The following is a 15,639-nucleotide window of genomic DNA, read 5'->3' on the forward strand; positions in this document are numbered from 1 at the left end:
AAGCAATGATACAGATTTGAACTATTCATTTCTTCGAAATTGCCTATTCTGTAGAAGAAATGTATGCAAACAGCCAAATCAGTTTTGTGCGTCAAGTCAAATTTTTATACAAAATACAGTTCACGTAGCCAGAAATCACAAAGTAAGAAAACTGAAACCTTCATCATTACCTGGAAAATTGTGGAGAAACCCACCACATATCTCTTTGAAAAATGTTTCAATGTTTGAAAATGTGTAATGTAAAAGACAGTCACTGGGTGGTTCAAGAGTGGCTAGATCTGTGCTCTAGTGGCTGATACAGCATCTCAGCAATGCCATGCAATTCAACTTTTAAAATATATAGACTTCACAGAACAGGAGATTTAGCAGGATAAGTGGGATAGGTAAAGAGAATCTGTGATAAGAAAAAGACCATAGCACCCACTGTACACTTTAAAAGAGTGAATTTTATGGTATGTGAATTATATCTCAATAGCAAAAGGAATAAAAAAAGGAAAAAAAGGGCATTCCAGGTGATGCTACCCAAGTGATGCTGAAGTGCTACAGACAGAAGCTCCTGTTCATCACCTCTGGAACCTCCTTTCACTACAGCCTGTTCTTCCGTTTCCATCCTCCCTCCTTTGCCCACGTGGCCTCCTGTAATACTGCCACGGACTCTGGATTTCTCATGTACCCCGCTGGTCGCTGGGCAGAGGAAATTGAACTTGCCTTTCTGAGTCACCCTCCCATTGACTCTGGTTACTTCCCTTCTCTTCTGCCTCCTCTTCATCTTTTTTAGGGGGAGAGGGAATCTGGATTTCAGAAAGCTTTGACAAGTTTTCTGAGACAAAAGAAAAGGAAGAAACATTTGTCAAGAGCTAATAAGTGCCAGCGGCTCTGCTGGGTCCTGAATATCTGTTATCCCATTGAGTCTCACGAAAATACTTGTAAGGCCAGGATTCTTCGCCCATACTCTAGATGAAAACACTGAGTCTCTGAGAGCAGTTTCCGTTCAGACATCCAGACATTCACACAGGATAACATATTTTCTCTCCAGAGGGCACAGCTTAAAAACCACTTACTGAATAGGACGAATTCGAGCCAGGGAAAATTTACTAAAAACAACACAAAGCTCATAAAAAGTGGCATTGTTTGCTGGTGCATTTGGACACAATCAGGCTTCAAATAATCCCCCGAAGAACATGTTCCATTCTAGGAGACAGGATGTTTATGGAGATGGGATCTCCTAATAGTACAAAAGAAAGGAGGAAACACGCAAAGACTATTTTTTGCAAATAAAAATAACACGCAAACCACTCAGTGGTAAACTAGGCTCACTGCCACCATAGTGGCTCCTGGCTTTGCCAGAGCAAATGTAACAGCTTTCCTCTTCAGTTGGATTTGTCTTCAAGTCCCATCTGCCGCCCCTTCCTCCTCTTACCAATAAAACCAAGCGAAGCTAATTTTGGTTGCTTGACTGGGCAGAGAAGGAAGAGCTGCAGAATCTGGAGTTCTTGGGTCCAGAGTTACCTTCTGGGGTGATTCTGATACTCAAAATTTGCAAAGTTAGTCATCTCCCACCTGCTGCAGCCATTGACTGCCGCCTGGCCAATGGCGTACCAGAAGAACTCAGGTTCTAGAACTGCTTGCGGGTGTCATCTCTTGGCAGACTACCATGCTTGGAGACAGACTGCCTGGGTTTGAATCCCAGCTTCACCTTTTCCTGGCTGTGTGGCCTTGGAAAGTTATATAATCTCTCTGTGCCTGTTTCCTTATCTATAAAATGAGGATGGAAAAAGCTCCTATCCCCTAGGACTGTTGAGAGGGTTCAATGATTTAATGCTTGTAAAGCACTAAGAATAGTGCCTGGCACATAGTCTGTTCTATTTAAGTTTCTGTTAAATAAATAATGAAAAAATAAAAATGAATACTGCTGTTCATTAAATGACTTTAAGAAACTGCTTTCCTTATATTATTTTTTTAACTGATTTGTATATGCTTACATGAATTAGAAGTTGGTAAAAATTAATTTGTGACTCGATTTGCTGTGCATAAGATGCAATCAGCCAGAAACTCAGAAGGAAGTATCAACAAAGATCTCTTTTGGTAGGAAAATGGGTTAAAAATGGCCTCTCAACCTTGATGACAGTGCCCAAAGTGACTGCTGAGGGGTTCTGCAGCTGTTCAGAAGATACACTCCTACTATACACACACTGCTGCCCCAGGCGGGTGAAGCAGAAAGAAGTGAAAAATGGCTTTTGCTTTGGACCCCAGGGAGTGAAGGTCCAGACAGGATCATCAACTCCTCCTGGCCACCTCAAACTCCAACAGAACAAAGACTGGCAGATCTCCTCATTTTTCAAAGAGCCTCTCCCATCTCAGAGAAACAATTTAGCCTGTTATCAATTTCATAACCATGTTTCTCTTGGAAGGAACAGAGGCTGGCCTAAATGTGTAGATATTAAACATTTACTTGGAAAAGGGACTTTTTTTACTTTCTCCACCCAAGCCTCTCATTTCAAGGCAGAGGCCAGGTGGTGCCTTGACATTCCCCAGTGGCACCTTCTACGTGTCCAAGGACCTCTGGACCCTGCTGTGTCACGATCCTGGAAGGAATAAATCATCTGATAGCGACAGATGGTTTCCTCTGGAAAAAGCCCAAGCTTACCCAAATAGTTGTTGCTCTTGTACATCTCGGTGATGTTGATTTTTGTGGCTCCTTGGGGAATCTCAACAACTCGATGGTAGCCCAGGCTGGTGAGGGCATGCTTAAACACGCCCGACACAACCTGACAGCCCGTGTTATCGCCTCCGCACACCCCGCATTTGTCCACGACTTTGTCGGAGCCTAGGTAGTCATCGCAGCCAATGCTCTGCAAAGAGGTGGAAAACAAAAGACTCTTGTAGCATGTAACAGAAGCACTGGGGGAAGAAAGGGAGAGGGGAAACTGAAGATCTATTGGTGGGACTCGAACTGACTTTCCTCTTGCCCCCATCCAGCTCCTGCAGATGAACAAGTTCATTCTTCCCTTCATTCAACAGATATTCACGGAACACTTACTTTGGGAAAGGAACTTTTCTTCTAGGTATGTGTGAAACGTACATTCTAGGGGTGGGATGGGGGCCACAGACAGTAAACAAGACAAGTAAACAAAAGAGAGTATGCTTGGTGGTGGTAAATGATCAGGAGAAAAATAATGCAGAGAAAAGGAAAAGGGAGAGTGTGGGGGCCGGAAATGTATTTACACAGGGTGGACAGTGAAGTTGTCCCACAAATCCATCCCTCTGTTGGACTCTGAGAGAGGAGAGGCTGGACCATGCTGGGATTTTTACATAAAGAAGCTCTTGGGGACCACGATAAGTACCACACCTAAAATTGGGGTTTGTCAATCGCAACAAAAAGAATAAAATACCTTGGGATAAATTGAACCAAGGAAGTGAAAGATCTATACAACGAAAACTACAAGACTTCCTTGAAAGAAATCGATGATGACATAAAGAGATGGAAAGACATTCCATGCACATGGACTGGAAGAAAAAACATAGTTAAAATGTCCATACTACCTAAAGCAATCTACAGATTCAACGCTATCCCAATCAGAATCCCAAAGACATTCTTTACAGAAATTGAACAAAGAATCCTAAAATTCATATGGGGCAAGAAAAGACCCCGAATTGCTAAAGCAATCCTGAGAAAGAAGAACAAAGCAGGAGGCATCACAATCCCTGACTTCAAAGCATACTACAAAGCTACAGTAATCAAAACAGCATGGTACTGGTACAAAAACAGGTGCACAGATCAATGGAACAGAATTGAAAGCCCAGAAATAAAACCACACATCTATGGACAGCTAATCTTTGACAAAGGAGCTGAGGGCCTACAATGGAGAAAAGAATGTCTCTTCAACAAATGGTGCTGGGAAAACTGGACAGCCACATGTAAAAGAATGAAAATTAACCATTCTTTTTCACCATTCACAAAAATAAACTCAAAATGGATCAAAGACCTAAAGATTAGGCCTGAAACAATAAGTCTTCTAGAAGAGAATATAGGCAGTACACTCTTTGACATCAGTTTCAAAAGAATCTTTTCGGACACCATAACCCCTCAGATGAGGGAAACAATAGAAAGAATAAACAAATTGGACTTCATCAGACTAACGAGCAAGGGAAAACAGAATTGAAACAAAAAAACATCCCACTAATTGGGAAAAAATATTTACAAGTTATTTATCTGACAAAGGGTTAATCTCCATAATATATAAAGAACTCACACAGCTCAACAACAAAAAATCAAACAACCCGATCAAAAAATGGGCAGGGGACATGAACAGACATTTCTCCAAAGAAGATATACAGATGGCCAACAGAAACATGAAAAGATGCTCATCATCACTAATCATCGGGGAAATGCAAATCAAAACTATTCTAAGATATCACCTTACACCTGTTAGAATGGCAAAAATATCCAAAACAAAAAGTGACAAATGTTGGAGAGGCTGTGGAGAAAAAGGAACCCTCATACACTGTTGGTGGGAATGCAAATTGGTGCAGCCACTATGGAAAACAGGATGGAGATTTCTCAAAAAATTAAAAATAGAAATACCTTATGACCCAGCCTCCCACTACTGGGTATCTATCCTAAGAACCTGAAATCAGCAATTCCAAAAGTCCCATGCACCCCTATGTTCATTGCAGCATTATTCACAATAGCCAAGACATGGAACCAACCTAAGTGCCCAGCAACTGATGATTGGATAAAGAAGATATGGTATATATATACAAGGGAATACTACTCAGCTCTAAAAAAGGACAAAGTCGTCCCATTCACAACAACATGGATGGACCTTGAGGGTATTATGTTGAGTGAAATAAGCCAGACAGAGAAAGACGAACTCTGTATGACTCCACTCATAGGTGGTAGTTAACGTATAGACAAAGAGAACTGATCGGTGGTTACCAGGGGAAAGGGGGGATGGGGGAGGGCACTAAGGGTGAAGCGGTGTACCTACAACATGACTAATAATAACGTACAACTGTAATTTCACAAGGTTGTTAACTATCATAATCTTAATTTAAAAAAATTGGGGTTTGTCCCCAAGACTTCTGTTCTAAATGAGAGACAATGCAAACACTTAGCAAAGTACCCCCGACCCCAAAGGAGTGTCCTCAGTCACAGTTTCTTACGAAATCAAATCAAATTGGTTGAGATCTGGGCCCCCTGGGTCACTGGCTCTGAAGTGCTGACCAGCAGGACTTTTGTTGGCTCCCCCAAAGCCTTTTTCCCAGGGCAGAAGGGTGCAGGGAAGCAAGGGCCCGAAACATCAGCATGCTGAATGATATGCGTCTAACTAACGGGGTGCTCCTTGTACAGGCAGCCTCATCAGTGCTTAAAGGAACTCTGACCCTCCTGCATTTCCTCCCCCAAAGAATCTTCCTATTATTCATTCCAAGATCTTTTTGCTTTATCTTCCTCCTCCCTATTCATGTTTCTCTTGGGGCAATTAAACCTTAAACAGAATGGAATGATCTTTATGGAATCCTTTTCCACTTCTGGAGCTGACTCTATAGGACTCACAATCATGTTTCCTGAGTCTAAAGTTGGAACATGTGGTCTGAGCAAAGAATTCTGTCACATTTCCATGGACAGATGGAAATGAGTGGAGTGTAGTTTGGACAATGAAATATTGGGATGACAGGAGTATTTCCCTGGGTTATAGGGATAGGAAATGGTACTTGAAGTCAGAATGGTATTCTAAAAGTTGAGACACATGTTTGCTGAATCATAGGCTTGTGTTGGTTCTTGAATTCTAAGAGCAATTGTCAGAACACATCTGAGGGGGCAAAGTGGTCAGTAAACCATTCAGAGTCCACTTTTGATTTTGTTCAACAATCCTGGGTCTGTTCATCTGAGTCCTACAGGTCAAATCCTACAGGCAAAGTCAAATCAGAAAGTGTTCATTCTTTCCCCTCCAACTTCACGTTTGATTGACATCTTTCTGCAGGTACCATAAGTCTGCATTATTACTTCCATATTCTTGAGTGCACATTAGTCCATCAATAATAACTGGTCTCTCTTCACAAATAGCTTCTCTGTAAAACATTATTTCTGACAATAAAAGAACATCATCTCAGTATGTTCATCCATATCCAATTAGACTTTCAAAATGCCATGTTTGCTATATTTTTCCCCTCCCTCAAATATTTCTTGCCCTTGCACTATGCACATTTTAGCAGAAAAACAAGGAAAATGTTTTCCATGCATGATTTCCACCCCCCAACCCAACTCCGTCCCCAAACCTGGTTCTCTTTTGCTTTGAGACAAAAAAGTACCAGCACTAAAAGAGATTCTGGAAACTAGATCCCATGTTGCCAAAGTGAGAGTTAATTCTAACTGAATTAAGGACATGCCTATACTTGTCACTGATGGGGAAGATGGACAGAGAAGCTGGTCAGCACTCACTCCCTGCCCTGTCTGGTAATATCTCACCTTCCTCCCTTTCCCCACCTGCTACCCTGGGACTCAATTTGTCCCTGCGTGAGCTCAGTCTCGTGGGGCACTCCAGGTAAAGGGAACAATGTGTACCAAGGCACAGAGGTAGGAAAGAACACTCAGGAAGTAGGAAAGCATGTTCACAGACTGACACGTGGAAGTGTAGGGTTGCTGGGAGGGATGAAATGAGGCTGCAGAATTCAGCTAAATTTGTCAAGAATTTTGTTTACCAGGGTGAAGGATTAGAATTTTATCAGATGGCATCAGCAGCACTAGATGTCTGAAGAAGGGGAGAGCCACGGTCAGACTTGTCTTTCAGATAACTGTGGCTGCAGTGTGGAGAGGGTCCTCACGTAAGGAGAACAGGCAGTCTAGTCAGTCTCTCTCTTGTAAACGGGGTGTAGGGGATATTTTAGGAATGAATGAGAACCGCTGAAGGTGGGGACAGACATCACATCCATCCTCAGCCCCCAGCCCAGTTACAGTGGGATGATCACAAGGAAATTACACAGCCATGGGTCGTTTCAGACAACCACAGACAGACAAAACACCATTTTATCTGAATCAGACATTATATTAAAATGCTCTGCACAGTTCAATGGCTCCCCCAACCAGACTTCCTGCACAGCACAGCCACTCTGGATGAGTCTAGACATGGAGAAGGAGGGCTGCAGCACTGTTTCCTGGTAGACGTCCACATAGCCTGGACGTTATTTTGGTAAAGGGTGTGGCTGCACAAGTGATGCCAAGAACTAAAAGTGACATCCTGTTTCCTCAGGACCCATCTCTGGACTCTGAGCACCCAGGGTTCACTCCTCAAGAGAGAAGTCAGAACAAGAGGCATGTGAATCTTCCTTGGGGGTGTCAGGCCTTTGTGATGGATTGGTTGGGGGAGGAAAAAGGGAGCTTGAAGCCTTGTCCTCCTCTTCTTCCCCATCCTCCTCAGCATCATCATAGCTAACACTTTTGGAGTCTATACTACATTCCAGGTCCTCTGAACATATATTTCTCTCATTTAATCTTAAAAGCAATCTGTGATATTGCTGAAAACCGTAGGAGACTAAGACTCAGGAGAAAGGTTAGGTAACTGGCCCAAACCATGCTGCTGCTGCTAGTAAGAGATTGAACTGGAATATGAACCCAGGTCCAAAACCAAAGCCCATCTAAGGAAATAAGAGTCCACCAGAAAATGGACTATCTTATCCATGAGATTCTGAACACAAATCTCAGGGTAACCACTAAACAAAAGAGCAGAACAGAGACATAAAAAATAAGTAAGGAAAAAACAAAGAAACACATCATAAAAAACTACATAACTCAGTGGGTAGACCAAAACACACAGGATGAGAAACAAAGGAAATGCAGGAAAACTGGAAAACAAGTGATATAATGACAGCATTAAGCCTTCATACATCAATAATCACCCTCAATGTAAATGGATTGAATTCTCCAACAAAAAGACACAGAGTGGTGAAATGGATTAAAGAACAAGACCCAACAATTTTCTGCCTCCAGGAAACACATCTCAGCTCCAATGACAAACACAGGCTCAGAGTGAAGGAGTGGAAGATGATACTCCAAGCTAATGGCCAACATTAGAAAGCAAGTGTTGTCATACTTATAGTAGACAAAGTAGACTTCAAGATAAGACAGGTAAAGAGAGACAAAGAGGGGCAGTATATAATGATCAAAGGGACACTCCATCAAGAAGAAATAATGCTGATAAATAGCTATGCACCCAACACAAGAGCACCAAGGTTCATAAAGCAACCATTAACAAACATAATAACACAATAATAGTAGGGGGCCTCAACACCCAAATCACATCAATGGATAGCTTATCCAGACAGAAAATCAACAAGGAAACAGTGGAATTAAAGGAAAAGCTAAACCAGTTGGAATTAATAGACATATATAGGACATTCGATCCAAAACCAGCAGAATACACATTCTTCTCAAGTGTGCACAGAACATTCTCAAGGATAGACCATACGTTGGGAAACAAGGCAAGCCTCTATAAATTTAAGAAAATTGAAATAATAACACGCATCTTTTCTGATCATAATGCTATAAACCTAGAAATTAATTACAAGAAAAAAGCTGAGAAAGGGACAAAGATGTGGAGACTAAACAACATGCTATTGAACAAGCAATGGACCATTGAAGAAATTAAAGGAGAAATCAAAAAATATCTAGAGACAAATGAAAATGATAACATACCATACCAACTCATATGGGATGCAGCAAAAGCTGTATTAAGAGGGAAATTCATCACAATACAGGACAGGCACACCTTAACAAACAAGATAAATCCCAAATAAGCAATCTCAAATTACACCTAACTGAATTAGAAAAAGAAGAACAAACAAAGCACAAAGTCAGCAGAAGGAGAGAAATAATAAAAATCAGAGCAGAAAGAAATGCTATTGAAACAAAAAAGGAAGTAGAAAGGATCAATGAAACAAAGAGCTGGTTCTTTGAGAAGGTAAATAAAATTGACAAACCCATAGCCAGACTTACAAGAAAAAAGAGAGAACGCTCACATAAACAAAATCAGAAATGAAAGAGGAGAAATAACAACAGATTCCACAGAAATACAATGGAATATAGGAGAATACTAAGAAAAACTATATGCCAACAAAATGGATGACCTAGAGGAAATGGATAAATCCTTAGACTCTTACAACCTCCCAAAGCTGAGACAAGAAGAAACAGACAATCTGAATAGACCAGTCACAAGCAAAGAGACTGAAACAGCAATCAAAAGTATCCCAAAGAATAAAACCCCAGGACCAAACGGCTTTCCTGTGGAATTTTACCAAACTTTCAGAGAGGATTTAATACCTATCCTTCTCAAGCTATTCCAAAAAATTAGGGAAGATGGAACACTTCCTAACACATTCTATGAGGCCAACATCACTCTGATACCAAAGCCTGACAAGGACAGCACAAAAAGGGAAAACTACAGTCCAATATCGCTGATGAACATAGATGCGAAAATCTCCACACAATTTTGGCAACCCGAGTTCAGCAATACATCAAAAGGATCATACATCATGATCAAGTGGGATTCATACCAGCGACACAGGGATGGTTCAACATCCATAAATCAATCAACGTGATACACCACATCAACAAACTGAGGAATAAAAACCACATGATCATCTCAATAGATGCAGAGACTGCATTTGACAAGATCCGACAGCCGTTTATGACAAAACGAAAGCCCATGCTTTTAATCATTATGCAAGAATTGCCCCCTAAAGGATCAGAGGTCATGCTGAGGGTTCTAGTTTTGTTGAAGGAGTAGATGGTGGCAGTGACCTGGGCGTAGAGGAACAAGTTCAAGGCGCTGTTACCATACAGTCCTAGTGAGAAGCTGGCCCACAAGTGACCGGCGTTCTCCTCTTCTGATATTATGAAGTATGGACCACATTATTTCTCTCTTCCACATCAGCTTTTTTAACATAATACTTTACATACAGTTAAGTGAATAAATATTTTAGCTCCTCTTCCTATTACATTAATTTCTTATAGCTTTTTATTTTGAAATAGTTTAAGACTCACAATAGTTTAAGAAGTTTAATAGTTAAGACTCATAATAGTTAAGAAATAGTTTAAGAAGTTACAAAAATAGCAGAGTTTCAGTGACCTTCACTGAGCTTGCCCCAATGATAATAACTCACACAAGCACAGAGCAGTGTCAAAAACACATACACCATTGCCATTACACCACCATTAACTCAAGAACAAACCTTATTTGGTTTTGCCATTTCTTACACGCACTTTTTTGGTGTATATGAAGTTTTAGCATATGTATAGATTCATGTACCATGTTACTTTCTTCAAAGCAGCCTGTCTTTTCCTCCAGGACAAGGACATAAAATTGGTAAGTGCAGCTGATGTCATTTAGCAGAAAGAGCAGTTTGGCATGATGGAAAGAGTGGTGGGCTGGGAATCAGGAAGCCTGGCGTGTAGTCCTGGCTCAGTCCTTGACTTGCTGTGTGATGCTGGATGGGTCACTTCTCTCTGGGGTCAGCGCTGAAAACACTTCCCACACCATCCAGATCTTTCAAGGGACAGCACGCAGAAATGAATCTGGCCTGAATTCTGGCTTGTATATCAGGAGGCTGTTCAACTGAAGTCAGCTGATGGGGATGACTTAACATGCTGGCCTATGTCTCCAAATTCTTTTCGAGGGACCACCACAGTGCCATCAGTGGGCACTTAAGGTGGGCACTATGGTCGGCTGGACCTAGGTCTTGTGCTGGCTCTGACACTTAGAAGCACTGTATCTTTGGACATGTTAATTAGCCATTCTGTGCCTCAGTTTCTTTATCTGTGGCTGGGGACGGTACAGCACCCACCTCATAGCACTGTTGGGAGGATAAGATGAGGGAAACATGGAGGTCACTTAGAAGAATGCTGCAAAAGGGTGGCTTCTCAGAAAATATTTTTAAAGTCACTGTCCACTGGTTTCATGTGGAATCTATCCGCTTTGAAGTAAATCACATCCTCATGCAACTGCTCAGACCCACCCCTATTTCTATAACATTTTCTATTACTTCTCAGTCACAGATATTTTTCTTCTTCATTTGGCGATCAGAAAAATCTAAAGAGCTAAGAAATGGCCAAGGTTCACTATAAAGGTAGGCCCCTTCACCTTCACATCTCCAACAGCACCTAGTGAAGCAGACAGACGAACACCCCCCGGCCTACCTTTATCTCATGTTCTTTTCTTTGCTCACCATGAACTGCAGTTCAAAAGAGATATTTCTTCCTGTTACAAAGGCGATTGGACAACTCTCAGATATCCTTAGTATTCTTCCAGTGATTTTTGCATCATATTGTAGGAAAATTTTACACATTGTGAGCCACCACAGGAGAAATTGCTCAAGAATTGCCCCCGATTGTGTGCCAAAATTAACCTAAATGAAGTTTCCTGAAGGAAATGAGCAATTTGGATGACACAGCTGGTGGTGAATTTCACAGAGAGGAAGCCTCTTACGTCACGGCAGGGTAGGCCGGTGCCAGGTGTGTACATAGCAGGGCTTCTGATTCCCTAATGGGAAGCAGATGTTTCTGTGTGGGCTCAGTAAACACACTAGATAGGGTAACCTCAACTGGTGGGCTAGATGACGCCGACAGGTAAAACAACGTGCCTTAATAATCGTGCTGTCACAACGGTGTGGGCGAATGTTATTATTAAAATGATTAGTAGCTAAAACCGATTTACTTATATTTATGGTGAGCTAATTCATGGAAATACATACGGATGCCAAAATTTTTATTCATAACATTCTGTTGAAAGAAATCCGTTGCATATGATGAATATCTCCCTCTTATTACTGTCAGGAATGTAGATCAATACCACCTTCCTGGAAAGTAATTCAGCAATATAGACTGTTTGACACAGGAATTCTTCTTCTAGGAATTTATGCTAAGGAAATTTAAGAAATGAGGCCAACAATTGCTGCACAAAGGAGCTCATCACAATATTATTATTAATAAAAAAAATTGGAAACATCCTAAATGTCCAACACAGGGAAACAGTGAAATGCTATATAGAAGTTCTCTGGGAAATACTGGAATGGATCTTTTTCCAGTTGTTATTCTCATTAAAATCTTCTAGTACGTCTGCCTGCACAATTGACCCTCAATAGAGTTCAGTAGATGTTTCCTACTATGGGTCCATACAGTGTCAGCCAGGGGAGACATGAAGGTAACACAAACATGGTTCTTACTTACGGTCTAAATCAGAGTTCGACAAACTACAGCCTGCAGGCCAAATCTGGCCCACTGCCTGTTTTTGTAAATAAAGGTTTATCGGAACACACCCATCTCCATTTGTTTACCTATTGTTAGGGCTGCTTTTGTGCTACAACAGTAGGGGTGAGTAGTTGGAACAGAGATAGTATGGCCCACAAAGCTTAAAATATTTATGATCTAGCACGTTATAGAAGATGCCAACCCCTGGATTGAAGTGAAAGGCAGCAGACATGACCCCATCATTCACTACAGCAAGTGATGTCGCGAGGGAGATGTGCAGGACCCTGTGCAGCCAACACTGAGGCTTAGGTCGATGCTCCCAAATCGCTCCTGACTGCCCTCATCCTGCGTCACATACACCCGCTTGCTTTGTCTCAATGTGTCTCAACTATAAAATGGAAGGTAAACAGTTATCTTCTACCTCAGCAGTCTTCAATTTTTTTTTAAGCAGAAAAAACAAATTTTTCAAACAAAATCTCATGCACAAATGCAGAAGTCTAACATGTAAAATGAGAAAAGCGAAACTGCTCTGGTTGAAGAGGGGCTGGCAGGGTGTGAAAGCCTAGCATCGCACTTCCAGCCTTCTCTTCTTCCTCATGGCCAGTGTTTCTCGACTGTGGCTCTTAGTGATATTTTGGGCCACACAGTTCTTTGTCATGGGGGCTGTCTTCTACTCTGTAGGATGGTTGGCAGCATCCCTTGCTTCTACCCTCTAGATGCCAGTAGCACCCCTCCCCTCAGTATGACAAACAAAAATGTCTCCAGACATTTGCCAAATGTTCCCTGTGGGAAGAAAACCACCAGCAGTTGAGAATCACTGCTTTAGTTTACTCCACAGGTCATGGGACACTTTAGAAACACATGGAAGATCCTCTAGAAAGCTTCCAAACAATGGCAATTCCACAAAAGTGAAAAAGCAGTACTTTGTAGATTTCAAAGGAGCTAACGAGCATAGAACTCTTAATTACCCAGTTTTAAAAAATACTTCCTCACTGCCATCAAACTAACCAGTAAGTAGCCTTCTAGAGCTCTTTAAGCCTGCCTTTTGGCTTAACTTTAGTATGAGCAGGATTATGTACTGGAAAGATCATAGTGCCTGGCACACAGTAGGTGCTTAATAAATGTTTGTTGAACGAAAGAGCACCTGGTTGAGGAATCAAGAGAACAAAGTTATAGGACGAATTTGTTCCTTGAACTGGATCATCTCTAAGACCTTCTGGTGCTAAATTGTTTCTGAAAAAAAGATACAGCCCTGATGTGAAGAATTCTGCCATGTCTAAAGTCCAAGGAATTTGCTTTGTATAGACAAACTTAAATTGGAAACAGGAATCAACGGGAAACACACTGACAGTGTCATTCATTTGAAGAGAAGAAATGGTCCATGGGATAAAAGGTATTTTGGCTTCCTTAATAAGGCAATTGTGAAACAAGCGATCTGGTTTTAATCAAGCTTATGGCTGTTGCTTTTCAGTACCTCATCCTATTTCATTAGAAGATAACACCTTACTAAGTGATTCAACTGGAAGAAAATGTTGGCGCTCCTGTAGGATAAAATTGGGCGAAAATCAACTGCAGCAATGTTTACAAATCTGAAGAAAGGAGCCCTGAGAGGGAAAGAGTTCACATGCTGTAAGAGAACTACCACCCCTCTTCCCACTAGAGTCATCTTTCCCATCTTTCCAGAGTGGTGGCATCCCAAACTCTAAAATTCCCATGCTTCACTTTCATGATCTGGCTCCCAAATGGATTGAAATGGGGGTGGAGGGGCGTGAATGAATTATGACAATGACAGTTGCTCTATTATAAAAGTAAGGTACCCATATTTTTGTATAGAATAGTAGAAACCTCTGGACTTCCACTTTACTTTTAAAATGTAAGGCTATACGGTAAATTCTCTGTTTAAAGAGAACCCTGTTTAAAATATCTGGTCAGATTGTTTCATAACTCTAAGGGCCCCCGGAGGGGCCTGCACCATGTGGGATGGGTCTGTCAGAAGCTGTGGTTTGCGCTGCTGGGGGATCAGCACTAAGAAGTTTCCTGCAAAGAGCAGAGACATGCTGTCCACACTGTATAGGGCAAAATTCTGGAAGCCGGACTATCAGCAAAAACACAATAGGGAGTTGGGTTGATGAACTGTGCTCTAGGACGGAGGCTGCTTGCACCCTGGCCCAATTTACATGGCCTCCTGGGTGCAGACAGCCCAAGTGTACAGGTGTGGGTCCAATGAGAAGGCCCGCAAGGACTGTGGCTGAATCCAGAGATCAGAAGGCAATGAGGGAGACTCATGCTTGAATCCTTATCATTTTCTTGACACACAGCCTATCTCCAAACGTGCCTGTTTGCATTTTTCTCCACAAGATGGCACCTATAAGCCCTTGTAAAACAATACCTAAGCAACCAGTTTAGGGACAAGAAACAGCGGTTAAATATTCAAAGGAATGACAGCTGAGAAACATAAGAAGGGTGGACTCAGCAATTCAGGCTGAATGCACATTTATTGTGCTCTTACGTGCAAGTTTCTGCCATGTTGTTAAGATATGATTTTCATTTCTCAAAATGTTTTTTGTGGAACATTTAAAAACGTGGGTGGAACATTCAGGCCTTTTATTTCCAGAATGTTCAAGAAAATGCTTAAAATTCTGTGTAAATAAGTTAAACTGTGGGGGTTACATGGGCTTTTTAGATGTCACCGGGTGATCTCCAGAGAAGGCAGAGAAGGTGGGTAGGTGGGAGGAGATGAGAGAGAAAAGGCTGGCTAGCAAATCATGGGAGTTTGAGTCCCAAGGCTCCTGAGCTGGGGAACGGCATACCAAAATGTTGTTTTCAGAAGATGCTTGGCAGACACAGGCAGTGGATTAGAGACGGAAGAGCCTGGAGAGTGAGAGGCACAAAGACGACTACATTAAGATGGGCACAGAGAGACGGGGGCCTGGACCAGAGAGATGGAATTAGAATGGACAGCAAGGCAACACCAAGTTGTGCTGAAGGAACAACCAACAGACCGAAGAAGGACGGTCTATCGAAGGTAAAGTAAGGAAGACAGGGAGGTCCATGGCCTGGGAACCCGGAAGAATGGTAGTGTTGTCTGACTCAGGCAGAAGCTTTCCTCGGGGGAAGGCCTTTGATGGAGTCATCTTAGAGTGAGGGTTGAGTGTGGATCTTCATAATCACTAATTCATTCATTGAATTTAGTCATATTAATTCTCTCTCCCTCTTTCACTAGAACTTTCCTCTGGAACCCTAGACATTTTTATTTTAGCCTTTTGGATGTCAAGCCTTCCAAAGCATATTTTTCACTCCTCTGTTTTGGTTTTCTTTTTTTAAATCAAGAATACTAATTTGATTATTATTAATAATCAAGAATCATTATTTGATCCTCTACAGCCCTTTGTTACTCA

The 15,639-nt window shown here is 41.7% G+C and overlaps 1 protein-coding gene across 5 annotated transcripts in view; it reads right to left on the reverse strand.

Annotated features, from left to right (window-relative positions):
• THSD4 (thrombospondin type 1 domain containing 4) overlaps positions 1-15,639 on the reverse strand; it is a 552,284-nt gene that overhangs the window by 90,469 nt on the left and 446,176 nt on the right. For all 5 annotated transcript variants that reach the window (XM_008519725.2, XM_070621956.1, XM_070621972.1 and 2 more), the window contains one exon: positions 2,648-2,852. In XM_008519725.2, coding sequence (XP_008517947.2) covers positions 2,648-2,852 — 205 coding nt within the window. The remainder of the gene's footprint in view (positions 1-2,647; positions 2,853-15,639) is intronic.

The sequence above is a fragment of the Equus przewalskii genome, chromosome 1 (genome assembly GCF_037783145.1).
Source record: "Equus przewalskii isolate Varuska chromosome 1, EquPr2, whole genome shotgun sequence".
Lineage (NCBI taxonomy): Eukaryota > Metazoa > Chordata > Mammalia > Perissodactyla > Equidae > Equus > Equus przewalskii.